At 44.5% G+C, this 26,596-nt stretch overlaps 1 protein-coding gene across 2 annotated transcripts; it reads right to left on the bottom strand.

The window, feature by feature from the left end:
* On the bottom strand, positions 1 to 26,080 carry LOC127915058 (uncharacterized). 2 transcript variants are annotated; one of them, XM_052493379.1, is made up of 2 exons: positions 25,103 to 26,080; positions 1 to 3,491 (listed from the first exon to the last, which is right to left on the bottom strand). In XM_052493379.1, exon 2 carries the CDS (start codon positions 1,721 to 1,723, stop codon positions 794 to 796), a length of 930 nt encoding a protein of 309 aa, XP_052349339.1. In that variant the 5' UTR covers positions 1,724 to 3,491; positions 25,103 to 26,080; the 3' UTR covers positions 1 to 793. The 2 variants fall into 2 exon arrangements, with proteins under 2 accessions (XP_052349339.1, XP_052349338.1); XM_052493378.1 differs by lacking the exon at positions 25,103 to 26,080 and adding an exon at positions 6,766 to 7,608.
* Between the last annotated feature and the right edge of the window lie 516 nt (positions 26,081 to 26,596).

Here is a 26,596-nt window from a genome sequence, read left to right on the forward strand (position 1 = left end):
TACGTTTTCATGTGTTTAATAAAGACGCCATGTAAACATTCATAGTGCAGGGTAGGAAAAGCATGTGAACCCTTGGATTTAATAACTGGTTGACCCTCCTTTGACAGCAATAACTTCAACCAAATATTTTCTGTAGTTGCGGAACAGACCTGCACAACGATCAGGAGTAATTTTGGACTGTTCCTCTGTCGAATACGGTTTCAGTTCAGCAATATTCTTGGGATGTCTGGTGTGAACCGCTCGAGGTCATACCACAGCATCTCAATCGGTTTGAGGTCAGGACTGACTGGGCCACTCCAGGAGGCGTATTTTCTTCTGTTGAAGCCATTCTGTTGTTGATTTACTTCTGTGTTTTGGGTTGTTGTCCTGTTGCATCACCCAACTTCTGTTGAGTTTCAATTGGCAGACAGACCACCTTACATTCTCCTACAAAATGTCTTGTAAAAATGTATTCCCAAGTTTCCGTTGATGATAGCAAGCTGTGCAGGCCCTGAGGCAGCAAAGCAGCCCCAGACCATGATGCTCCCTCCACCATACTTTACATAGTGTTCCTTAAAAACAACTCAACTTAAGTTTCATCTGCCCACAGAATATTTTGCCAGTTGCACTATGGAACATCCAGGTGCCCTTTTGCGAACTTCAGATGTGCAGCAATGTTTTTTTTGGACAGCAGTGGCTTATTAGTTTAAGCACACTGTTTTTCTATTGTTGTGACTTAGAAAAAGATCAGATCAAATTTTAGGACCAATTTATGCAGAAATCCAGGCAATTCCAACGGGTTCACATACTTTTTCTAGCCAGTAGGTTTTACATCAGTGACAGTGTTGTCTAAATGTAATGTCATTGACATCTTTGAAATAATCACCAGTGGTGAATAAGCAGAGCAGCGGAATAAGCAGAGTAGCGGAATAAGCAGAGTAGCGGAATAAGCAGAGCAGCGGAATAAGCAGAGTAGCGGAATAAGCAGAGTAGCGGAATAAGCAGAGCAGCGGAATAAGCAGAGCAGCGGAATAAGCAGAGTAGCGGAATAAGCAGAGCAGCGGAATAAGCAGAGTAGCGGAATAAGCAGAGCAGCGGAATAAGCAGAGCAGCGGAATAAGCAGAGTAGCGGAATAAGCAGAGTAGCGGAATAAGCAGAGCAGCGGAATAAGCAGAGCAGCGGAATAAGCAGAGCAGCGGAATAAGCAGAGCAGCGGAATAAGCAGAGCAGCGGAATAAGCAGAGCAGCGGAATAAGCAGAGCAGCGGAATAAGCAGAGTAGCGGAATAAGCAGAGCAGCGGAATAAGCAGAGCAGCGGAATAAGCAGAGCAGCGGAATAAGCAGAGTAGCGGAATAAGCAGAGCAGCGGAATAAGCAGAGTAGCGGAATAAGCAGAGTAGCGGAATAAGCAGAGCAGCGGAATAAGCAGAGTAGCGGAATAAGCAGAGCAGCGGAATAAGCAGAGCAGCGGAATAAGCAGAGCAGCGGAATAAGCAGAGTAGCGGAATAAGCAGAGTAGCGGAATAAGCAGAGCAGCGGAATAAGCAGAGCAGCGGAATAAGCAGAGCAGCGGAATAAGCAGAGCAGCGGAATAAGCAGAGCAGCGGAATAAGCAGAGCAGCGGAATAAGCAGAGCAGCGGAATAAGCAGAGCAGCGGAATAAGCAGAGCAGCGGAATAAGCAGAGTAGCGGAATAAGCAGAGTAGCGGAATAAGCAGAGTAGCATGCTACAGTATTGGTCATATAACAATTTTCCCAAACACCTTGAGAGCCTTTCTAATAATATATAACACGGTTATTAGTGTGTCACATGAATAAAGACGGACAGCAACACTTGACCTTGGCACTTCTGTTCCTACATTACCTGTTTTAACACATTAGCTATTTATCTCCTCTAAGTGGCTGTATTTACTCTACAATTATGTATTGATTAAAGTTTCTCTTTAATGCTGTATAAACAGTTTATTAAGCTTGAATCAGAATGGTTATTGCAGCACAAGAAATGCTAATAAAGAAGAACCTGACTAAGTATCTTTTTGAATAAAACCCTTACACTCTTCTCCCACTGAGCACCAACCGATGCCGGACGTCCATGGACATTGAAAAGTAGTTGGAATTTGGTTGTTCCACCCTGGCCTTGATTTGGCCAACGTTCACAGACGTCATATTTTTGGTACGGTTAGGACAGGCCTTGATTTGGCCCCTATTCGGTTCAGATTTGGTCTGGTCCAGGCTGGCTTTTATTTAGCCAAAACAGAGGTCTATGATTGGTTCATATTTGGTCCAGATCTGAAGCATTCATAGACCTCCATTTCACAGGTTTGGACAGCACAGTACAGCAGAGCAGAGCAGAGCACAGTACATAACATTATCATAGACATATGTTTCACAAGTTTGGACAGTGCAGTACATTAAAGTAAAGTAGAGTATAGTTGAGTAGAGTACAGTATAATGTACTATATTGTGCTATACTGGTCTGTTCTGTCCAAACTTGTGAAACAGATGTCTATAATCCTTTTCCCATAACGTTACTGAGTGAATTAAGAAGGAAAGTTTATGTAACTTGTAACAACGTAAGAAGTAAACACTGGAAAAGGCTACTGAGGATGGGGTCGCAATCACAAGTGTTCATTTCTACATTTAGGTAATTCAGCATACATTCTTATCCAGAGTCAGTGCATTCAACCACATATCAGAATCATAGCAAGTAAAACGTTTTTGTAACTGTTACTGAGAATGTTGTGGTAGTGTATGTTCTGTTGGTTGTGTCAGGAAATGTTGAATATGATTACCTTCAGTCCTGAAGCTTTCGAAAAGACTAACATAAGTGCGAGTGATAAATGTGAATAATAAAATATTCTATACTGCAATATTCATTATGTTATTGAAAATAAAACTTTTGAGCGTGACATAAGGCTTTCTTCAGTAATATGTCATATTTAAAGGGAAAAACTATGTACGATTGAAATTTGGCTATAGAAAGAAATTAGCCAACAAACATGTATTTTCAATGTCTGTAGAAGACGTCATTTCAAATTTAATTTAGAACTGAAAATGAATGTTATTCCATGTATGTAGAAGACATATGTTCAACATCCGGAAAATTCATTTTTTATTATTTTTTATATCTTTTAAAAATCATAACACGCACTGGGCTGAGTCTTCAGTAACCTATTGAATGAGATGACTCTTCTGTGCCCACTGACTCCTGATATTGGTCTGACAAAAAGAAATCAGAGTTTGAAATATCTTGCCATGAATTCCCAGGATCCCCTCTCCTGATGAACTGAAGGGGCCGAAGACAGATCCTCTCGGCCCTCTCTTTCGCAATTTCCTGCAGTTCATTCTTCAAATGATTGTTCACCTCCTCTGAAAGAATTTCTTCATACAACCTTTCATAATATGGTTGATTAAGATGGCAGCGGTTGTTTGTTCTTTTGAGACAGGTGAAGCAGCACTCACACATGTGCCAGAAAACAAGGCCCAAGGTAACCAGAGGCAAGCCAATGACCTGGAAAAGAAAGAAGACAAACGCTGAAGAACATCCGCACATCCAGGTACTTTCCACAGGTGCTGGAGATGTAGGCAAACAGAAAGGAAACGCCGCACACTGCTGCTCATGCTCCCAAGTGATATTTATTCACAACGTTTCGACCCTTAGGTCTTCATCGGGGATCCATATCCCAGGTGGGGGGTGGAAGGTCCTATATATAGGGGCAGTACTCAGTGACATAACTTCCTGAAACAGGAGGTCAAAATCTATAACATTTCAGAATATTAACATTCAATGTATCAAAACATATGATCATACACAGAAAGTGATCAATATTTATAGTAATATACATACAATATTCAAATTAGGATGAAAAAAAAAACACTATTTAGAATTATTGAAACTATAAAAACGGTTTTAAGTCAATGCCTGTTGAAGACCTAAGGGTGGAAGTGTTGTAGATAAAGATCATCTGGGTGCATGAGCAGCAGTGTGCAGAGTTTTCCTTTATGTTAAAAAAAAAGTAGATAGCTACTGACAAATTTGACTAGGTTTGCATCCAATTGGCACATATTTCCAAGTGAATATTGTTAGATGGCTAGTTAACACCGCTGATGGCAGTAGCCAGCATATTTAGCCTATTCCACCGTTTGTAGAATGCATACTGGTATTTGAATATAGCGCAGGAATAGGGAATCTGGACATGTTAGACACATTTAAATATAGGTCTAGGTGCATGAACCTTTCGGAATTCAATGATCAGAGCTCGATGATCAGACTACTAAAGCCTACCACGCAGTTTATAATATAGGATAAACACATGTGGTTTAGCTGCACCAATCAAAGCAAGACTTCGTCAAAACAATTCATCTCAGGGCAACAAGGGCAGCAGGGTTGCAAAATGCAATCATATCAAGCAATTGTACCATTTATATTTTTTATACAGGCGAGCCAAAAGCATAAAATTGTTAATGTTCTGGTTAAAAAATATATTTAAAAAATGTGGAGGGGCAAAAGCACAAGTTTGCACCCCCTATTTTAATTTGATTCCTGGCTCAGGAGGCTTAGTCTAGGCTAATGCGAAAAACTATTTGGACCAGTCGTGACTCAAGAAGAGGAAGAACTTTGCAGATGTTTCTGATCAATAAACAATGCCATGCTAGTGGGTGGTAACATTCCAATAAAACACAGCCCTGAAAAGAGACAGACTGAAACTATTAGCACGTCATATCGTAAGGGAAACAGTCCCGACTTCAAGCCCAAATATTGCATTCTTTACTTAAACAATGACTTGACGTCAATCGTTTTGCAACATCATGGGTATGCTCTGGGCATTGTCTTTCAGTTGAAAAAAAAGAAGTAATTTCTGCTCACGGTACTTTAGGTTTCCATGTAGGCCTACCGAATAAAAATCAGGCGTTTCCATCCAACTCTACCAACATTTTTGACACAAACTATTGCAATTAATACAAAACTTGCCCAATCTGGTTGTGGTGCATTTTAAGAAGACAACAGTTCGCTGATAAACCATTATTAGGTACACCTGGACTTCATCACTACCCCAATTACTCCCCCTTTATTTAGCCCTCAGTTCTTAAGTGTTATTGTTTTCTCTTACGTTTATGTTAATTTGCATCAGTTCATTATTAAATTCACATTCTGCACATAATTTCTGACTCCCAGCGTATTCGTTACAGGTAGGTTATAGGATGAGGGGTATGGATAATAGCAATATCATTTTTTATTTGATCATTGGGAGCCAAGCATTCATCATGTCACCAGCTTTCAAATAAAACTAGATATTTATTGGAAATTTGCATCAAGCTCATCACCATCCATCACTTAAAGGTAGACTCAGCAATATGACATTAATGCAGAAAGTAAACAGCATAGTGGGTCAATTTCCTCAACAACTATGCTGCTTTGGTTCCCTGCCGTGGAGGCGGAACCCAAACCGGCTGCGCCTGTGTGCCATCGTGCATACATTAATTTTGTCCCACCACACCAAACGCGATCACGACACGCAGGTTAAAATATGAAAACAAACTCTGAACCAATTATATTAATTTGGTGACAGGTCAAAACGCATTAAACATTTATGCCAATTTAGCTAGTTAGCTTCCACTTGCTAGCTAATTTATCATATTTATTTGTCCTAGGAATATAAACATTGAGTTGTTATTTTACCTGAAATGCACAATGTCCTCTTCTCCGCCAATTAACCCACATAAAATTGTCAACCAAATCGTTTCTAGTCATCTCTCTTCCTTCCAGGCTTTTTCTTCTAACCAATAACCAATGAGGAGATGGCACGTGGGTACCTGCTTCTATAAACCAATGAGGAGATGGGAGAGGCAGGACTTTCAGCGCGATCTGCGTCAGAAATAGAAAGGACTTCTATTTTCACACACTGCGCGAAGCGAACCCATGTGCGGATACTGCGGTGCTGCTTGTGGCAACGTCATTTCACCAAGTCTACCTTTAAAGCTGGAATCCTTAATGGTGAAACAGCCACGTCCATTTGCAATATTACAAAAACAAAGAAGTTACTGCAAACAAGGAACGAATTGTTTCCCCCTCGACATCATTGCACGTGCGACAGAAGAGCACAATATTAGCCTACGTCTACTGCATTTTTAAAAAACCTTGTTGCACAATTCTCCTCAGTTTGGCAATATAAACAGTGGTGAGGGCAACCAGTGGCCGTTCCGCGGATTCCAACTTTAACCAATGTGAAGTTTATCAAAACTCATTTAATCTGCCTAAAAACTCTTAGTAAAGTGACACACCAGTCTCCAGTTCACCTTATTTAACACCTGCTTTTCCACATTGTAGTGGTAGTACAATGTAGAATATCATCGAATGACTAAGTTTTCTTAGAGATGATTATTTATTATATCAATATTTGCTGTGCACAAAGGACTTTCCACTGCAATTGTCACATTTTGAACGAAAAAACAAATAGTTGATATGGCATTTGTACAGACATTTTATGTTTTCATCACACCTGTCGTGATATTTGTTTTATAAGGCAAACATGACAATATAAACTGTGGATGAAAATGTGGTTATTGAAAAGATCTGATCCAAATCCCATATATTTTTAAATGACAGTTCAAATTTTAAACCTAAACACACATTCACATGCCTAATTAATGGTAGGGATATTTGTTAGTATTCAATATATAATTTAATGCATCTAATTTGTGATGCATTTGTCAGTAACATTTTTACAGCCTTTTTTACATGATCATTTTTTTCCATTCTGAACACAATGTAAACCATTACTTACAACTGAGTCAGTCTTGTAATCTGTGAGGACAAGTCTCTCGTCATAGGTCAGGTTTTCCGTTTCTTTACAGGGAATTCCAACTTGTTTTGGATGGTTGTTGGTCTGATAGCACACATACCATTCTCCATCTATGAAAACAGCAGCTATCCAGTAGAATACTACAGACAGAAATGTGATCCCAAGTTTGGTAAGTGAAAAGAAGCAATTGCAGCAGTTATAATTTGTGCAGCACCCACTGCATCTCTTGCTGGAAAACGTCTTCTGGTACATCTTATCAACTAGCATGATAGCACAAGTTATTATAGTGGGTGGGCACAGTATGTACAGTAAGCCATGAGGGCCTATATGTAGTGGGCTTTCCCATGCAGGTCTGCAGAAGCATGGAAAGTTCAAGTTCAATATGTACTCCAGAATGAAGACAGCCAGGAGAACAAAAACACCTGCAGCTTTGGTCAGCATGGAAAGAAGTCTCTGAGGAACGTCAAAACTGTGGAGATTCGCCATGGTGGCTTACCAAATGTGAAAATGCGACAAGGAAGTTATTAAAATTGCAGATTTTTCTTCTGTAAAGGCCTGAGGGGCAGTTATGTTCATTTCTTGAATGTCTGAGAAAGAATATTGTATTCCTGCAGATGGTCTGAGACGGAATTACTGGAGTTACCGAGATTCAAACAAAGAAAAGGTACTTGATCTCTTCAACAAGTCAAAAAGGTTCAATGGTGATATCTTGTCTGAGAGCTTTTATTCAGAATACATTAACCCAAGTTCCCTCTGGAAAGCACACACATCGTTTCACTTCACCTTCTAGAGCCGTCATATTACATTATAGGAACTGCATCAGCATCTGAAGCTGGGGATTTTTTTTAACATTTTTTATTTCTGTCACGGGATTCATGAAAACACTTGTCTACTTTCATTATTTGATTTTACATGGTGATATGATACCATCAGTTTCTAATAAATTTCTGTGCCCCTTTGGTCAACTGGTACTGTTAGCTGACAAAAAAATAAGTGGCAAGTGAAAATATTGACTCAAGGATCAGTGTCCATGCCTTTCTATGAGTGTTCCTCTCGTTCCATCAGTGACATACTGTATTTGTATTTATTAAGGATCCCTATTAGCTGCTTCCAAAGCAACAGCTACTCTTCCTGGGGTCCAGCAACATTAAGAAAGTTACAATGTATACAATTTCAAATATTACATGAGGTTATATTTCATAACACCTTTCACAACACATTGAGTTCCCTCAGGCCACTATTCTACTACCCCATTACTACAATACAAAATATATGTGTGTGTAGAGTATGTGTCTTGTCATATGTATGTGTAAGTGTGTTTGTGCTTGTGTGTGTCTCTTCACAGTCCCCGCTGTTCCATAAGGTGTATTTTTATCAGTTTTTTTAATCTGATTCTACTGCTTGCATCAGTTACCTGATGTGGAATAGAGTTCCATATAGCCAAGGCTCTATGAGTCTATGTAGTACTGTGCGCCTCCCATAGTCTGTTCTTGACTTGGGGATTGTGAAGAGACCTCTGGTGGCATGTCTTGTGGGGTATGCATCGGAGTCTGAGTTGTGTGCTAGTAGTTTAAACAGACACCTCGGTTTATTCAGCATGTCATGTAATGTGGTTATGGATCAACAATTGATGATTATACTGTTATACTGAGAAGGATATCCTGCTTTCACTGGAACAGGCCCGGATCCATGACTTTTGTGTGAAGAAAGACGCCGGAAAAGGGGACACAAATCGGGGATCCTTCTGAGTATCCTGAGGCGAGCGAGTAAACTCCCAATGCCTTCCATTCTTCTTGCTAACGTGCAATCATTAGAAAATAAAATTGATGACCTAATATTAAGATTATCCTACCAACGGGACATTAAAAACTGCAACATCTTATGTTTCCCCCGAGACGTGGCTGAACGAAGAAATTAACAATATAGAGCTGGCAGGATTTTCCATGCACCGACAGAACAGAGATGCTACCTCTGGTAAGACGAGGGGTGGGGGTGTGTGTCTTTTTGTCAATAACAGCTGGTGCGCGATGTCTAATATTAAAGAAGACTCGAGGTACTTCCCTCCTTAGGTAGAGTACCTTATGATAACCTGTCGACCACACTATCTACCAAGAGAGTTCTCATATCTATTATTCGTAGCCGTCTATTTACCACCATAAAGCGAAGCTGGCACTAGTGATGGGTCGTTTGCGAACGAGTCGGCCTCAAGAGCCGGCTCTTGTAGGTGAAGGTTGGGAGCCGGCTCGCATATCAGAAGAGCCAAATCTATTTATAAAATGTTTAAAAAAATAAAGATATGAATAATCAAAAGATTTAAATTTACATTTAAGTCATTTAGCAGACGCTCTTATCCAGAGCGACTTACAAATTGGTGCATTCACCTTATGACATCCAGTAGAACAGTCACTTTACAATAGTGCATCTAAATCTTAAAGGGGGGTGAGAAGGATTACTTATCCTATCCTAGGTATTCCTTAAAGAGGTGGGGTTTCAGGTGTCTCCGGAAGGTGGTGATTGACTCCGCTGTCCTGGCGTCGTGAGGGAGTTTGTTCCACCACTGGGGGCCAGAGCAGCGAAGAGTTTTGACTGGGCTGAGCGGGAACTGTACTTCCTCAGTGGTAGGGAGGCGAGCAGGCCAGAGGTGGATGAACGCAGTGCCCTTGTTTGGGTGTAGGGCCTGATCAGAGCCTGGAGGTACTGAGGTGCCGTTCCCCTCACAGCTCCGTAGGCAAGCACCATGGTCTTGTAGCGGATGCGAGCTTCAACTGGAAGCCAGTGGAGAGAGCGGAGGAGCGGGGTGACGTGAGAGAACTTGAACACCAGACGGGCTGCGGCGTTCTGGATGAGTTGTAGGGGTTTAATGGCACAGGCAGGGAGCCCAGCCAACAGCGAGTTGCAGTAATCCAGACGGGAGATGACAAGTGCCTGGATTAGGACCTGCGCCGCTTCCTGTGTGAGGCAGGGTCGTACTCTGCGGATGTCGTAGAGCATGAACCTACAGGAACGGGCCACCGCCTTGATGTTAGTTGAGAACGACAGGGTGTTGTCCAGGATCACGCCAAGGTTCTTAGCGCTCTGGGAGGAGGACACAATGGAGTTGTCAACCGTGATGGCGAGATCATGGAACGGGCAGTCCTTCCCCGGGAGGAAGAGCAGCTCCGTCTTGCCGAGGTTCAGCTTGAGGTGGTGATCCGTCATCCACACTGATATGTCTGCCAGACATGCAGAGATGCGATTCGCCACCTGGTCATCAGAAGGGGGAAAGGAGAAGATTAATTGTGTGTCATCTGCATAGCAATGATAGGAGAGACCATGTGAGGTTATGACAGAGCCAAGTGACTTGGTGTATAGCGAGAATAGGAGAGGGCCTAGAACAGAGCCCTGGGGACACCAGTGGTGAGAGCACGTGGTGAGGAGACAGATTCTCGCCACGCCACCTGGTAGGAGCGACCTGTCAGGTAGGACGCAATCCAAGCGTGGGCCGCGCCGGAGATGCCCAACTCGGAGAGGGTGGAGAGGAGGATCTGATGGTTCACAGTATCGAAGGCAGCCGATAGGTCTAGAAGGATGAGAGCAGAGGAGAGAGAGTTAGCTTTAGCAGTGCGGAGCGCCTCGGTGATACAGAGAAGAGCAGTCTCAGTTGAATGACTAGTCTTGAAACCTGACTGATTTGGATCAAGAAGGTCATTCAGAGAGAGATAGCGGGAGAGCTGGCCAAGGACGGCACATTCAAGAGTTGGAGAGAAAAGAAAGAAGGGATACTGGTCTGTAGTTGTTGACATCGGAGGGATCGAGTGTAGGTTTTTTCAGAAGGGGTGCAACTCTCGCTCTCTTGAAGACGGAAGGGACGTAGCCAGCGGTCAGGGATGAGTTGATGAGCGAGGTGAGGTAAGGGAGAAGGTCTCCGGAAATGGTCTGGAGAAGAGAGGAGGGGATAGGGTCAAGCGGGCAGGTTGTTGGGCGGCCGGCCGTCACAAGACGCGAGATTTCATCTGGAGAGAGAGGGGAGAAAGAGGTCAGAGCACAGGGTAGGGCAGTGTGAGCAGAACCAGCGGTGCCGTTTGACTTAGCAAACGAGGATCGGATGTCGTCGACCTTCTTTTCAAAATGGTTGACGAAGTCATCTGCAGAGAGGGAGGAGGGGGAGGGGGAGGAGGATTCAGGAGGGAGGAGAAGGTGGCAAAGAGCTTCCTAGGCTTAGAGGCAGATGCTTGGAATTTAGAGTGGTAGAAAATGGCTTTAGCAGCAGAGACAGAGGAGGAAAATGTAGAGAGGAGGGAGTGAAAGGATGTCAGGTCCGCAGGGAGGCGAGTTTTCCTCCATTTCCGCTCGGCTGCCCGGAGCCCTGTTCTGTGAGCTCGCAATGAGTCGTCGAGCCACGGGGCTGGAGGGGAGGACCGAGCCGGCCTGGAGGATAGGGGACATAGAGAGTCAAAGGATGCAAAAAGGGAGGAGAGGAGGGTTGAGGAGGCAGAATCAGGAGATAGGTTGGAGAAGGTTTGAGCAGAGGGAAGAGATGATAGGATGGAAGAGGAGAGGGTAGCGGGGGAGAGAGAGTTAAGGTTGGGACGGCGCGATACCATCCGAGTAGGGGCAGTGTGGGAGGTGTTGGATGAGAGCGAGAGGGAAAAGGATACAAGGTAGTGGTCGGAGACTTGGAGGGGAGTTGCAATGAGGTTAGTGGAAGAACAGCATCTAGTAAAGATGAGGTCGAGCGTATTGCCTGCCTTGTGAGTAGGGGGGGAAGGTGAGAGGGTGAGGTCAAAAGAGGAGAGGAGTGGAAAGAAGGAGGCAGAGAGGAAAGAGTCAAAGGTAGACGTGGGGAGGTTAAAGTCGCCCAGCACTGTGAGAGGTGAGCAGTCCTCAGGAAAGGAGCTTATCAAGGTATCAAGCTCATTGATGAACTCTCCGAGGGGACCTGGAGGGCGATAAATGATAAGGATGTTAAGCTTGAAAGGGCTGGTAACTGTGACAGCATGGAATTCAAAGGAGGCGATAGACAGATGGGTAAGGGGAGAAAGAGAGAATGACCACTTGGGAGAGATGAGGATCCCGGTGCCACCACCCCGCTGACCAGAAGCTCTCGGGGTGTGCGAGAACACGTGGGCGGACGAAGAGAGAGCAGTAGGAGTAGCAGTGTTGTCTGTGGTGATCCATGTTTCCGTCAGTGCTAAGAAGTCGAGGGACTGGAGGGAGGCATAGGCTGAGATGAACTCTGCCTTGTTGGCCGCAGATCGGCAGTTCCAGAGGCTACCGGAGACCTGGAACTCCACGTGGGTCGTGCGCGCTGGGACCACCAGATTAGGGTGGCCGCGGCCACGTGGTGTGGAGCGTTTGTATGGTCTGTGCAGAGAGGAGAGAACAGGGATAGACAGACACATAGTTGACAGGCTACAGAAGAGGCTACGCTAATGCAAAGGAGATTGAATGACAAGTGGACTACACGTCTCGAATGTTCAGAAAGTTAAGCTTACGTAGCAAGAATCTTATTGACTAAAATGATTAAAATGATACAGTACTGCTGAAGTAGGCTAGCTGGCAGTGGCTGCGTTGTTGACACTACACTAATCAAGTCGTTCCGTTGAGTGTAATAGTTTCTGCAGTGCTGCTATTCGGGGCTAGCTGGCTAGCTAGCAGTGTTGTTTACGTTACGTTGCGTTAAAAGAACGACAATAGCTGGCTAGCTAACCTAGAAAATCACTCTAGACTACACAATTATCTTTGATACAAAGACGGCTATGTAGCTAGCTGTGTAGCTAGCTACGATCAAACAAATCAAACCGTTGTACTGTAATGAAATGAAATGAAAATGTGATACTACCTGTGAATGCGATCGGGTTGTTGAGTCCTATTCGGTAGACGTTGGCTAGCTGTCGGCTAGCTGTTGGCTAGCTGTCGGCTAGCTGTTGGCTAGCTGTTGGCTAGCTTGCAGAATTAACTAATTCACGCACAACCTACATGTAAGGGGTGCGTACAGGCGGCAGGGAAGTCAGGCGCAGGAGAGCAAAAACTGGGTTTACAACAGAGCAGTTTAATACATAAAACCACCGGCATCCAGAACAAACAATCAATGGGTACAAAACCCGTTGCACATCAGATAAACGTGCACATGCACTTACAATAAACAATTCCGGACAAGGACATGGGGGGAACAGAGGGTTAAATACACAACATGTAATGAGGGAATTGAAACCAGGTGTGTGGGAAGACAAGACAAAACAAATGGAAAAATGAAAAGTGGATCAATGATGGCTAGAAGACCGGCGACGCCGACCACCGAACACCGCCCGAACAAGGAGAGGAACCGACTTCGGCGGAAGTCGTGACACTACACCGTCATATGCAAACTGTATACCCAACTGTAAAGCTCGCTGTAGCAGAGCATCGAGAAACTCGTGGGCCTGCTAGTGATAGTGGTGGAGCCAGCAGTCAAGTAGGCCTGCTCCGCGACCCACAGCAACACTGTCGTCTATGGACCAGTTTATGCCAACGTCTATGTCTGTTGCAAAACAAGGCCAAATTGATATTGCATTGGCTAAAATGATTGCAGACGATTTCCAGCCATTTTTGATCGTGGAGGACGGAGGTTTTAGAAATAATAGCAATAGTTTAAATCCAATGTACACAATTTCAAGCAGGAAAACCCTTTCAAAATCACTTATTCCACAACTGTACGAAAGCACACAGGCTTCAGTGCGGGAAAGAGTCCAGAAAGCTACTGCAGTTTGCCTTACCACTGACTGCTGGACATCAAGGGTAACCACTTCTTACATGTCGGTTACATGTCACATCATTGAAGATTTTTCGATGTCTAGCTGTCTTCTGGACTGCTTTGAGTTCAGCAACAGACATCTCAGAGAACTTGGAAGAAGAACTGTTGAGAGTGGCCAGAGAATGGCAAGTAGATGAAAAAGTGGTCTGTTGTGTTAGCGACAATGCAGCTAACATAACCAAAGCCATGAACATTTTAAAATGGTCCCATCATCCATGTCTTGCCCACACAATCAACCTGATTGTAAGAGATGCTCTGAAGGTGATGAAGCCCACTGTGGGCAAAGTGAAAACATCTGTGGAATACTTCCACATGAGCACAGTAGGTGCTGAAAAACTAAAGTCTACGCAACACTACAAGGCTAAACAAAACTTCACTACAAGGTGGAATTCAACATGTTATATGTTGAAGTGGTTTCTTGAGTCAAAGGATGCCATCATCTCTACCCTGGCCATTGTCAATGCACCTGTTGATGCTCTGACCCAAGAGGAATGGGAGGTGGTGGAGGAGATGTGCAGAGTCCTGGAACCCTTTGAGCAGGTCAATGTGGAGATCAGTGGAGAGAGGTACGGTAAGCAGTTATTACTACATCATTATTTAATCCAGTATTATATATGTATATGAGCAGTAGATGAGAATGTAGTATCAGTGGACAAAACATGAACCTGAACTAATATGTTACTGTTCTCTCTTTTCAGCTATGTGACAGCCTCAAAAATTATACTCCTGTGTAAGGGTCTGCAGCGAATCACAGCCAGACGCCAGTAAGAAGCAAATGTAACCACAGGACATGTGACAGAGTTGATGGACACCCTATGTTCATCAATGGACAGAAATTTCCACAGAATGGAATAGAATCACGTGCTATCAGAAACCGCTGCACTTGACCCCAGGTTTAAGAAGTTATCCTTCAGTGATGCCAGAGCGATTGATGAGGCTCTTCAAATAATAACCTCAGCAGCAGGGAGGGATAGCCCCAGCAGTCATTTAATAATTTAATTAGAATTGTTTTAACACCAAACATAGTCAAACTATTGCAAACTGTTTGACTTGAAAAAACACAAAAAAATAGCCTTTTTGGAGCCAAAAGAGACAGCTCATTTTGGTGAGCTGAGCCGGCTCACTGAAAAGAGCTGGAATGCCCATCACTGGCTGGCACTAAGCCTGCTCTCAACCAACTCTATAAGGCCATAAGCAAAGAAGAAAATGCTCACCCAGAAGCGGTGCTCCTAGTGACCTGGGACTTTAATGCAGGCAAACTGAAATCAGTTTTACCACATTTTTACCAGCATGTCACATGTGCAACCATGGGGGAAAAAAATCCTAGATCACCTTTACTCCACACACAGAGATGCATACAAAGCTCTCCCCCACCCTCCATTTGTCAAATATGACCATAATTCTATCCTCCAAGCAAAAACTAAAGCAGGAAGCACCAGTGACTCTCTCAATACAGAAGTGGTCAGATGACGCGGATGCTAAGCTACAGGACTGTTTTTCTAGCACAGACTGGAATATGTTCCGGGATTCATCCAATAGCATTGAGGAATACACCACCTCAGTCATCGGCTTCATCAGTAAGTGCATCGATGACGTCGTCCCCACAGTGACTATACGTACACATCCCAACCAGAAGCCATGGATTACAGGCAACATCCACATCGAGCTAAAGGCTAGAGCTTCCACTTTCAAGGAGCGGGAGACTAATTCGGATGCTTATAAGAAATCCCGCTATGCCCTCAGATGAACCATTAGACAAGCAAAGTGTCAACACAGGATTAAGATTGAATCCTACTACACCGGCTTTGATGCTCGTCGGATGTGGCAGGGCCTGAAAACTATTATGGACTACAAAGGGATACCCAGATGCAAGCTGCCCAGTGACGCGAGCCTACCAGATGAGCTAAATGCCTTTTATGCTCGCTTCAAGGCAAGCAACACTGAAGCATGCACGAGAGCACCAGCTGCTCTGGATGACTGTGTGATAACAATTTCGGTAGCCGATGTGAACAATACCTTTAAACAGGTCAACATTCACAAAGCTGCTGGGCCAGAAGGATTACCAGGACGGGTACTCAAAGCATGCGTGGACGAACTGTCAAGTGTCTTCACTGACATTTTCAACTTCTCCCTGGCTGAGTCTGTAATACCTACATGTTTCAAGCAGACCCTGTGCCCAAGGAAGCGAAGGTAACCTGCCTAAATGATTACCGCCCTGTGGCACTCACGTCGGTAGCCATGAAGTGCTTTGAAAAGCTGGTCATGGCTCACATCAACAGCATCTTCCCGGACACCCTAGACCCACTCCAATTCGCATACCGCTCCAACTGATACACAGATGACGTAATCTCATTCGCACTCCACACTGCCCTTTCTGCGTGGCTAAACACAACTCCAACACCATCATTAAGTTTGCTGATGACACAACAGTGGTAGGCCTGATCGCCGACAACGATGAGACGGCCTACAAGGAGGAGGTCAGAGAACTGGCAGTGTGGTGCCAGGACAACAACCTCTCCCTCAATGTGAGCAAGACAAAGGAGCTGATCGTGAACTAGCTCAGTTGGTAGAGCATGGCGCTTGTAACGCCAGGGTAGTGGGTTCAATCCCCGGGACCACCCATACGTAGAATGTATGCACACATGACTGTAAGTCGCTTTGGATAAAAGCGTCTGCTAAATGGCATATATTATTATATATATTATTGTACAGGCCCCCATTAACATCAATGGGGCTGTAGTGGAGCGGGTCGAGAGTTTCAAGTTCCTTGGTGTCCAAATCACCAACAAACTATCATGGCTCAAACATACCAAGACAGTCTTGAAGAGGGCACGACAAAACCTTTTCCACCTCGGGTGACTGAAAAGATTTGTCATGGGTCCCCATATCTTCAAAAGGTTCTACAGCTGTACCATCGAGAGCATGCTGACTGGTTGCATCACCACCTGGTATGGCAACTGCTCGGCATCTGACCGTAAGGCACTACAGAGGGTAGTGTGAACAGCCCAGTACATCACTGGGGCCAAGCTTCCTGCCATCCAGGACCAGTTTACATTGACCCCCCCTGTACACTGCTGCTACTCACTGTTTGTTTGTCACTTCGCACCCACCTACATGTACAGATTACCTCAACTAGCCTGTACCCCTGCACACTGACTCGGTACTGGTGCCCCCTGTATATAGCCTCATTATTCTTATTGTGTTACTTTTTAATATTACTTTTTATTTTAGCCTACTTGGTAAATATTTTCTTCTCGTTGAATTGCACTGTTGGTTAAGGGCTTGTAAGTAAGCATTTCACAGTAAAGTCTACACTTGTTGTATTCGGCGCATGTAGAAAATAAAGTTTGATGTGATTTGATAAGAAGGTAGACTCTGGTAAGAGGATCAACTAGACCTATCCATAACCCTGCTAAGAAAAACACAGCAACCAAAAAACCATGGCTTCGCGTGGAAAGGTCATCTTCTGGAAGTGAGGCCTCTGTTCAATGTGTTTTTACCTGGAAAAATAGGGTGGTTGTTATCCAAGGCCAGAGATCACCAACAAGGGCACGGTATAATTGGATTATCATAAATTGATTTTGATTTTTTTTTTAAATCCATCTTCATTTGCAGCACTATCGTCCTTACCATAATAATAACTGGACTCATCATCCTCATCTTATTGCTACGGATCACAGGAGGAAATGTTTTGATTATAGGTTGATGTGTGCAACTGTTGAGGCTCTCTAGGGAGAACGTGGTGGATAGATGTTATCCCTATTTTCTACCCAAATTGTGTTCCCCTCTGGTCAAATGTTACTGTTGAGTCAGTAAGCGGTGCAGACACTTACGTGTAAATATTGACCCAAGGAGAGTCCCTCTCTCTCCTGAGTTGCATGAATGGCATAGTGTGGGTTTGGAAGTAGCTGCTGTTGGCAAAAGATGAGGAGCGACTGGAACTAACTATAACCCCACTGCTGAGAAAGACACACCTACCAAGAAACCATGGCTTCACATAAAAAAAGTATTCTGCTAGAGGTAAAGCACACACTTCCGGGTTGGAGCGAGCGGTTGCATCCGCACTTCGGTCCGCAGGTAGTATAACTTTTCATTACATTTCATTATAGTACAACGGTTTGATTTGTCTAATCTTAGCAATTTCTTCTTAGCTAGCTACATAGCCGTCTTTGTATCAAAGATAATTGCGTAATTATCGTATTTCGTCGTCCTAACGTAGTCTACACTGCTATCTGCCCAGCAGCTAGCCAGCTAGCAAACGTCCACCGTCTACCGAATAGCAGCACTGTAGAAACTATTACACTCAACTGAACGACTTGATTAGTGTAGTGTTAGCTAGCTACATAGTTGTCTTTGCTGTCTTCGTATCCAAGATAATTGTGTAGTTTAGAGTGTGTAGTCTTAGAGTGATTATCTTAATTTACCGAGGTTAGCTAGCCAGCTATTTGTCGTCCTTAACGTAGGAGACACTGCTAGCTAGCCAACGTCTTCCGAATAGAACTTCTGCACTCAACAACCCGGTCGCATTCCGCTTCCCTCCACAGGTAGTATCACATTTTCATTTCATTTCATTACAGCACAACGGTTTGATTTGTTTGATCGTAGCTAGCTACATAGCCGTCTTTGTATCAAAGATAATTGTGTAGTCTAGAGCGATTTTCTAGGTTAGCTAGCCAGCTATTGTCGTTCTTTTCACGCAACGTAACGTAATCAACACTGCTAGCTAGCCAGCTAGCCCCCGAATAGCAGCACTGTAGAAACTGTTACACTCAACGTAACGACTTGATTAGTGTAGTGTCAACAACGCAGCCACTGCCAGCTAGCCTACAAAGTCAACAACGTAGCCACTGCCAGCTAGCCTACTTCAGCAGTACTGTATCATTTTAATCATTTTAGTCAATAAGATTCTTGCTACGTAAGCTTAACTTTCTGAACATTCGAGACGTGTAGTCCACTTGTCATTCCAATCTCCTTGCATTAGCGTAGCCTCTTCTGTAGCCTGTCAACTATGTGTCTGTCTATCCCTGTTCTCTCCTCTCTGCACAGACCATACAAACGCTCCACACCGCGTGGCCGTGGCCACCCTAATCTGGTGGTCCCAGCGCGCACGACCCACGTGGAGTTCCAGGTCTCCGGTAGCCTCTGGAACTGCCGATCTGCGGCCAACAAGGCAGAGTTCATCTCAGCCTATGCCTCATCCCAGTCCCTCGACTTCTTGGCACTGACGGAAACATGGATCACCACAGATAACACTGCTACTCCTACTGCTCTCTCTTCGTCCGCCCACGTGTTCTCGCACACCCCGAGAGCTTCTGGTCAGCGGGGTGGTGGCACCGGGATCCTCATCTCTCCCAAGTGGTCATTCTCTCTTTCTCCCCTTACCCATCTGTCTATCGCCTCCTTTGAATTCCATGCTGTCACAGTTACCAGCCCTTTCAAGCTTAACATCCTTATCATTTATCGCCCTCCAGGTCCCCTCGGAGAGTTCATCAATGAGCTTGATGCCTTGATAAGCTCCTTTCCTGAGGACGGCTCACCTCTCACAGTTCTGGGCGACTTTAACCTCCCCACGTCTACCTTTGACTCATTCCTCTCTGCCTCCTTCTTTCCACTCCTCTCCTCTTTTGACCTCACCCTCTCACCTTCCCCCTACTCACAAGGCAGGCAATACGCTCGACCTCATCTTTACTAGATGCTGTTCTTCCACTAACCTCATTGCAACTCCCCTCCAAGTCTCCGACCACTACCTTGTATCCTTTTCCCTCTCGCTCTCATCCAACACTTCCCACACTGCCCCTACTCGGATGGTATCGCGCCGTCCCAACCTTCGCTCTCTCTCCCCCGCTACTCTCTCCTCTTCCATCCTATCATCTCTTCCCTCTGCTCAAACCTTCTCCAACCTATCTCCTGATTCTGCCTCCTCAACCCTCCTCTCCTCCCTTTCTGCATCCTTTGACTCTCTATGTCCCCTATCCTCCAGGCCGGCTCGGTCCTCCCCTCCCGCTCCGTGGCTCGACGACTCATTGCGAGCTCACAGAACAGGGTTCCGGGCAGCCGAGCGGAAATGGAGGAAAACTCGCCTCCCTGCGGACCTGGCATCCTTTCACTCCCTCCTCTCTACATTTTCCTCCTCTGTCTCTGCTGCTAAAGCCACTTTCTAACACTCTAAATTCCAAGCATCTGCCTCTAACCCTAGGAAGCTCTTTGCCACCTTCTCCTCCCTCCTGAATCCTCCTCCCCTCCCCCTCCTCCCTCTCTGCAGATGACTTCGTCAGCCATTTTGAAAAGAAGGTCGACGACATCCGATCCTCGTTTGCTAAGTCAAACGACACCGCTGGTTCTGCTCACACTGCCCTACCCTATGCTCTGACCTCTTTCTCCCCTCTCTCTCCAGATGAAATCTCGCGTCTTGAGACGGCCGGCCGCCCAACAACCTGCCCGCTTGACCCTATCCCCTCCTCTCTTCTCCAGACCATTTCCGGAGACCTTCTCCCTTACCTCACCTCGCTCATCAACTCATCCCTGACCGCTGGCTACGTCCCTTCCGTCTTCAAGAGAGCGAGAGTTGCACCCCTTCTGAAAAAACCTACACTCGATCCCTCCGATGTCAACAACTACAGACCAGTATCCCTTCTTTCTTTTCTCTACAAAACTCTTGAACGTGCCGTCCTTGGCCAGCTCTCCCGCTATCTCTCTCAGAATGACCTTCTTGATCCAAATCAGTCAGGTTTCAAGACTAGTCATTCAACTGAGACTGCTCTTCTCTGTATCACGGAGGCGCTCCACACTGCTAAAGCTAACTCTTTCTCCTCTGCTCTCATCCTTCTAGACCTATCGGCTGGCTTCGATACTGTGAACCATCAGATCCTCCTCTCCACCCTCTCCGAGTTGGGCATCTCTGGAGCGGCCCACACTTGGATTGCGTCCTACCTGACAGGTCGCTCCTACCAGGTGGCGTGGCGAGAATCTGTCTCCTCACCACGCGCTCTCACCACTGGTGTCCCCCAGGGCTCTGTTCTAGGCCCTCTCCTATTCTCGCTATACACCAAGTCACTTGGCTCTGTCATAACCTCACATGGTCTCTCCTATCATTGCTATGCAGACGACACACAATGAATCTTCTCCTTTCCCCCTTCTGATGACCAGGTGGCGAATCGCATCTCTGCATGTCTGGCAGACATATCAGTGTGGATGACGGATCACCACCTCAAGCTGAACCTCGGCAAGACGGAGCTGCTCTTCCTCCCGGGGAAGGACTGCCCGTTCCATGATCTCGCCATCACGGTTGACAACTCCATTGTGTCCTCCTCCCAGAGCGCTAAGAACCTTGGCGTGATCCTGGACAACACCCTGTCGTTCTCAACTAACATCAAGGCGGTGGCCCGTTCCTGTAGGTTCATGCTCTACAACATCCGCAGAGTACGACCCTGCCTCACACAGGAAGCGGCGCAGGTCCTAATCCAGGCACTTGTCATCTCCCGTCTGGATTACTGCAACTCGCTGTTGGCTGGGCTCCCTGCCTGTGCCATTAAACCCCTACAACTCATCCAGAACGCCGCAGCCCGTCTGGTGTTCAACCTTCCCAAGTTCTCTCACGTCACCCCGCTCCTCCGCTCTCTCCACTGGCTTCCAGTTGAAGCTCGCATCCGCTACAAGACCATGGTGCTTGCCTACGGAGCTGTGAGGGGAACGGCACCTCAGTACCTCCAGGCTCTGATCAGGCCCTACACCCAAACAAGGGCACTGCGTTCATCCACCTCTGGCCTGCTCGCCTCCCTACCACTGAGGAAGTACAGTTCCCACTCAGCCCAGTCAAAACTGTTCGCTGCTCTGGCCCCCCAATGGTGGAACAAACTCCCTCACGACGCCAGGACAGCGGAGTCAATCACCACCTTCCGGAGACACCTGAAACCCCACCTCTTTAAGGAATACCCAGGATAGGATAAAGTAATCCTTCTCACCCCCCCCCCCCTTAAAAGATTTAGATGCACTATTGTAAAGTGGCTGTTCCACTGGATGTCTTAAGGTGAATGCACCAATTTGTAAGTCGCTCTGGATAAGAGCGTCTGCTAAATGACTTAAATGTAAATGTAATGTAAATGTAATAGCTACGATGTTGTTTTTCCAGGAAAAATATTGTGGTTGAGGCCAGCGATAGCTGTGCTTTCAAGTGCATAGTGTGATGAACTTGATATTGTGATGCTCAAATTCATTGGATTTGATTTATTTTGGTTTATTTGCAGCATGATCGTCCGTACTTTCTTGTTAACTGGACTCATCATTATCAGTGGTGCTGAGGTTCAGAGGTCAACATGTCTGGATTATGGGTTGTTATTCAGCTGTTGTGACTCTAAATAACAGGGTCATATTTCAGTTCCCTCTGGAAAGCACCTAAGTTGTTTCAAAAGCTGTCATGTGATCATGGTTTGCACCCCATCCTCTACCAAAATAAAAACTGGGTGAGGTCTGTGACTCCACAATTATTGTCTTTGTAATTTTTTAGATTGCACCAGTTGATGAAGATAGCATGATATTAGCAGGAATGCACTGACACATCAAAATCAACATTCTACTGGAATACCGAACTGTGGCAATAACGGCATTAAAGGGAAGTGGAGCTCAGTAAAAGGGAAGTGGAGCTCATTAAAGGCATCTCATAATGTAACCAAACGTTGTGCCACTTCTAGGATGTTTTAATATAAATCTGTAGATCTATTAAATAATATAATAAATATGCCATTTAGCAGACGCTTTTATCCAAAGCGACTTACAGTCATGTGTGCATACATTCTACGTATGGGTGGTCCCGGGGATCGAACCCACTACCCTGGCGTTACAAGCGCCATGCTCTACCAACTGAGCTACAGAAGGACCACAGCATCAATTTCTGTAATAGATTCATGGAGAATGTGGTGCATAAATGATATCCAGGGTTGGGGTCAATACCATTCCAATTCAGTCAATTGAGGAAGTAAACTCCAATTCCAAATTCTTGAGGAAGCATTGAGGAAAATTGGAATTGGAATTTAAGTTAAGACTACATCCTGAATTGAAGAACTGGACATCTTAAATGTGAAACAGGTGATGTTGTTTGAAACATGAAGATCAACCAAACAGATGTCAACTGTACTACGCCACCTCAATAACAAAGATGTCGAACCGAGTCCACTGATTGAGAAATGGACGGGAACCCATTGAACTACAAACAGAAAGAAGAAAGTGGAGTTGGATTGGATACACCCTACGAAAACCGGCCTCCAACACCCTTGCTAGTCCCTGAAATGGAAGCCCCATGGTGAAGAGGGGTTGCAGAAACACTTGGAGGGGAGACGTCCAGGCAGAGAGTGGCCTCAATTGGAAAAACTTTCCCCGAACCAAGTCAGCTGGAGGACATTTGTCAAATCAAATCAAAGTTTATTGGTCACGTACACAGTTAAGTTAATGTTACTTTCACGCCCTGATCTGTTTCACCTGTGCTTGTCTCCACCCCCACCAGGTGTCGCTCATAATCCCTGGTCTATTTATACCTGTGTTTTGTCTCTTTGTGCCAGTTCGTCTTGTTTGCCAAGTCAACCAGCGTTTATGTCCTAGCTCCAATTTTTCCCAGTCTGTTTTTATTTGTCCTCCTGTTTTTGACCCTTGCCCATCCTGACACCGAACCCGCCTGCCTGACCATACTTCCTGCCCTGACCTTTCTTAGCAAAAAGCAAGTCTCTTATTGGTGTCCTTTTGTAGTGGTTTCTTTGCAGCAATTTGACCATGAAGGCCTGTTTCACATAGTCTCCTCTGCACAGTTGATGTTGAGATGTGTCTGTTACTTCAACTCTGAAGCATTTATTTGGGATGCAAAATGAGGTGCAGTTAACTCTAATTAACTTATCCTCTGCAGCAGAGGTAACTCTGACTAACTTTCCAGTGGCGGTCCTCATGAGAACCAGTTCCATCATAGCGCTTGGCTTTTGCAACTGCACTTGAAGAAACTTTCAAAGTTCTTGACATTTTCCAGATTGACTGACCTTCGTGTCATAAAGTAATGGACTGTCATTCCTCTTTGCTTATTTGAGCTGTTCTTGCCATAATATGGACTTGGTCTTTCACCAAATAGGGCTATTTTCTCTATACCACCCCTACCCTGTCACAACACAACTGATTGGCTCAAAATTCCACAAATGAACTTAAGGTGCCCCTGTTCATTTGGGGCGGTAGGGTAGTCTAGTGGTTAGGGCGTTGGACTAGTAACCGGAACACTGCAAGTTCAAACCCCCGAGCTGATAAGTCTGTCGGTCTGCCCCTGAACAGGCAGTTAACCCACTGTTCCTAGGCTGTCATTGAAAATAAGAATGTTCTTAACTGACTTGCCTAGTTAAATAACGGTAAAATAAAAATTGAAATGCATTCTCTCAACCAGATTCACGAGATAGTCGAGAGAATTCAAAGCAAAGGGTGGATATTTTGATTTGTTTAACACTTTTTTGCTTACATGATGCCATGTGTGTGTTATTTAATAGTGTTGAGGTCTTCACTATTATTCTACAATGTAGAAAATAGTAAAAATCAAGAAAAACCCTGGAATGAGTACTGTAGGTGTGTACTTTTGACTGGTACTGTATATTAGAGTGAGCTCTGTCAAGAATTCAGTATATGAATAAATATGCAGTGTTTATAAACAGTCACTAGAATGCAATGTACAGTATAAATATTAGAATGAGCCATGTCAAGAATACAGTATATAAATACACAGCACCACACCCCATATCAAAATGGAACTGCAGGAAATTACTTACCAGACCTGAGTCCGGAATCTAAATGTGAATGCGTGTAAAAACAGTATGGACAGTATGTGAATAGAAAAGGTGTGTATACCAGTAGTTACTTTTGAGCCATGACTAGAATACAGTATATACAGTGGCAAGAAAAAGTATGTGAACCCTCTGGAATTATCTGGATTTCTGCATCAATTGGTCATAAAATTTGATCTTCATCTAAGTCACAATAGACCGTGTGCTTAAACTAAATACAAATTTTATTTTTGTTGTCTATATTAGCATACATAATTTAAACCTACAGTGTAGGTTGTACAAATTATGTGAACCCCTAGGCTAATAACTTCAGTCAACTAACCTGGAGTAGAATCAATGAGACAAGATTGGAGATTTTGGTTAGAGCGGCCCTGCCCCATAAAAATTACTCACAAAATGTGAGTTTGCTACTCACAAGAAGCATTGCCTGATGTGAACCATGCCTGGAACAAAAGAGATCTCAGAAGAGTTAAGATTAAGAATTGTTGCCTTGCATAAAGCTGGAAAGGGTTACAAAAGTATCTCAAAGTCAGTCCACGGAAAGACAAATTGTCTATAAATGAAGAAATTTCCGCACTGTTGCTTCTCGCCCTAGGAGTAGCTGTCCTGCAAAGATGACTGCAAGAGCACAGCGCAGAATGCTTAATGAGGTTAAGAAGAATCCTAGTGTGTCAGCTAAAGACTTACAGAAATCTCTGGAATATGCTAACGTTGCTGTTGACGAGTCTACACTACATAAAACACTAACCAAGAATGGTGCTCATGGGAGGACACCATGGAAAAAGCCACTGCTGTCCAAAAAAAACCATTGCTGCACCTCTGAAGTTCACACCTGGATGTTCCACAGCACTACTGGCAAAATATTCTGTGGACAGATGAAACTCCAGTTGAGAGGTTTAGAAGGAACCATGTAGAAAAAAAAGGCACAGCACACCAACACCAAAACCTCATCCCAACTGTAAACTATGGTGGAGGGATCATTGTCACGCTTGTGTAAAGGATTGAGAGAGGCGCAGGAATACATCGGAGTTAAATACACCCAAAACAAACACTTGTACAAAACACTGGGATGTACCCAAACAAAAGAGCAATGATAAACCTTGTAGAACGACACGGGACGAGACCCGTAATACACAAAACATGCAGCACAGAATGACACACCGTATAGGTACTCACACCACCAACGGACATGGGAACAATAATTGAAAGCCCAATGGGGAAACAAAGGGCATATTTATACAAACACAATCAGTAAGGAATTGGAACCAGGTGTGTGTAATGACACTCAGGGCCTGGGCAGCTTGCTATAATCGACAGAAAAATGTATTCCCAAGTTTATCAAGACGTTTTGCAGGAGAATGTAAGGCCATCTGTCTGCCAATTGAAGCTCAACAGAAGTTAGGTGATGCAACAGGACAACAACCAAAAAGGCAGAAGTAATTCAACAACAGAATGGCTTCAACTGAAGAAAATACGCCTTCTGTAGTGGCCCAGTCAGACCTGACCTCAACCCGATTGAGATGCTGTGGCAAGACCTCAAGAGAGCGGTTCACACCAGACATCCCAAGAATATTGTGGAACTGAAACAGTTTTGTAAGGAGAAATGGTCCAAAATTCCTCCTGACCGTTGTGCAGGTCTGATCCGCAACTACAGAAAACGTTTGGTGGAGGTTATGCTTCCAAAGGAGGGTCAACCAGTTATTAAATCCAAGGGTTCACATACTTTTTCCAACCTGCACAGTGAATGTTTACAAGGTGTATTCAATACAGACATGAAACATTATAATTAGTTTAAGCAGACTGTGTTGGTCTATTGTTGTGACTTAGATGATCAGACAAAATGGTATGACCAATTTATGCAGAAATCCAAGTAATTCTAAAGGGTTCACATACTTTTTCTTCCCACTGTACAAATAGTTGAAGTCAGAAGTTTACATACACTTAGGTTGGAGTCATTTAAACTTGTTTTCAACTACTCCACAAATTTCTTGTTAACAAACTGTTTTGGCACGTTGGTTAGGAAATCGACATTGTGCATGACACAAGTAATTTTTCCAATAATTGTTTACAGACAGATTATTTCACTTATAATTCACTGTATCACAATTCCAGTGGGTCAGAAGTCTACATACACTAAATTGACTGTGCCTTTAAACAGCTTGGAAAAGTCCAGAAAATTATGTCATGACTTTCAAAGTTTCTGATAGGCTAATTGACATCATTTGAGTCAATTGGAGGTGTA

This window comes from Oncorhynchus keta, chromosome 34, assembly GCF_023373465.1.
Source record: "Oncorhynchus keta strain PuntledgeMale-10-30-2019 chromosome 34, Oket_V2, whole genome shotgun sequence".
In the NCBI taxonomy this organism is placed as follows: domain Eukaryota; kingdom Metazoa; phylum Chordata; class Actinopteri; order Salmoniformes; family Salmonidae; genus Oncorhynchus; species Oncorhynchus keta.

Bases quoted from the DNA above. Each gene is read 5' to 3' on its own strand.
- LOC127915058 (XM_052493379.1), bottom strand. From the start codon at position 1,723: ATGACCAATACTGTAGCATGCTACTCTGCTTATTCCGCTACTCTGCTT.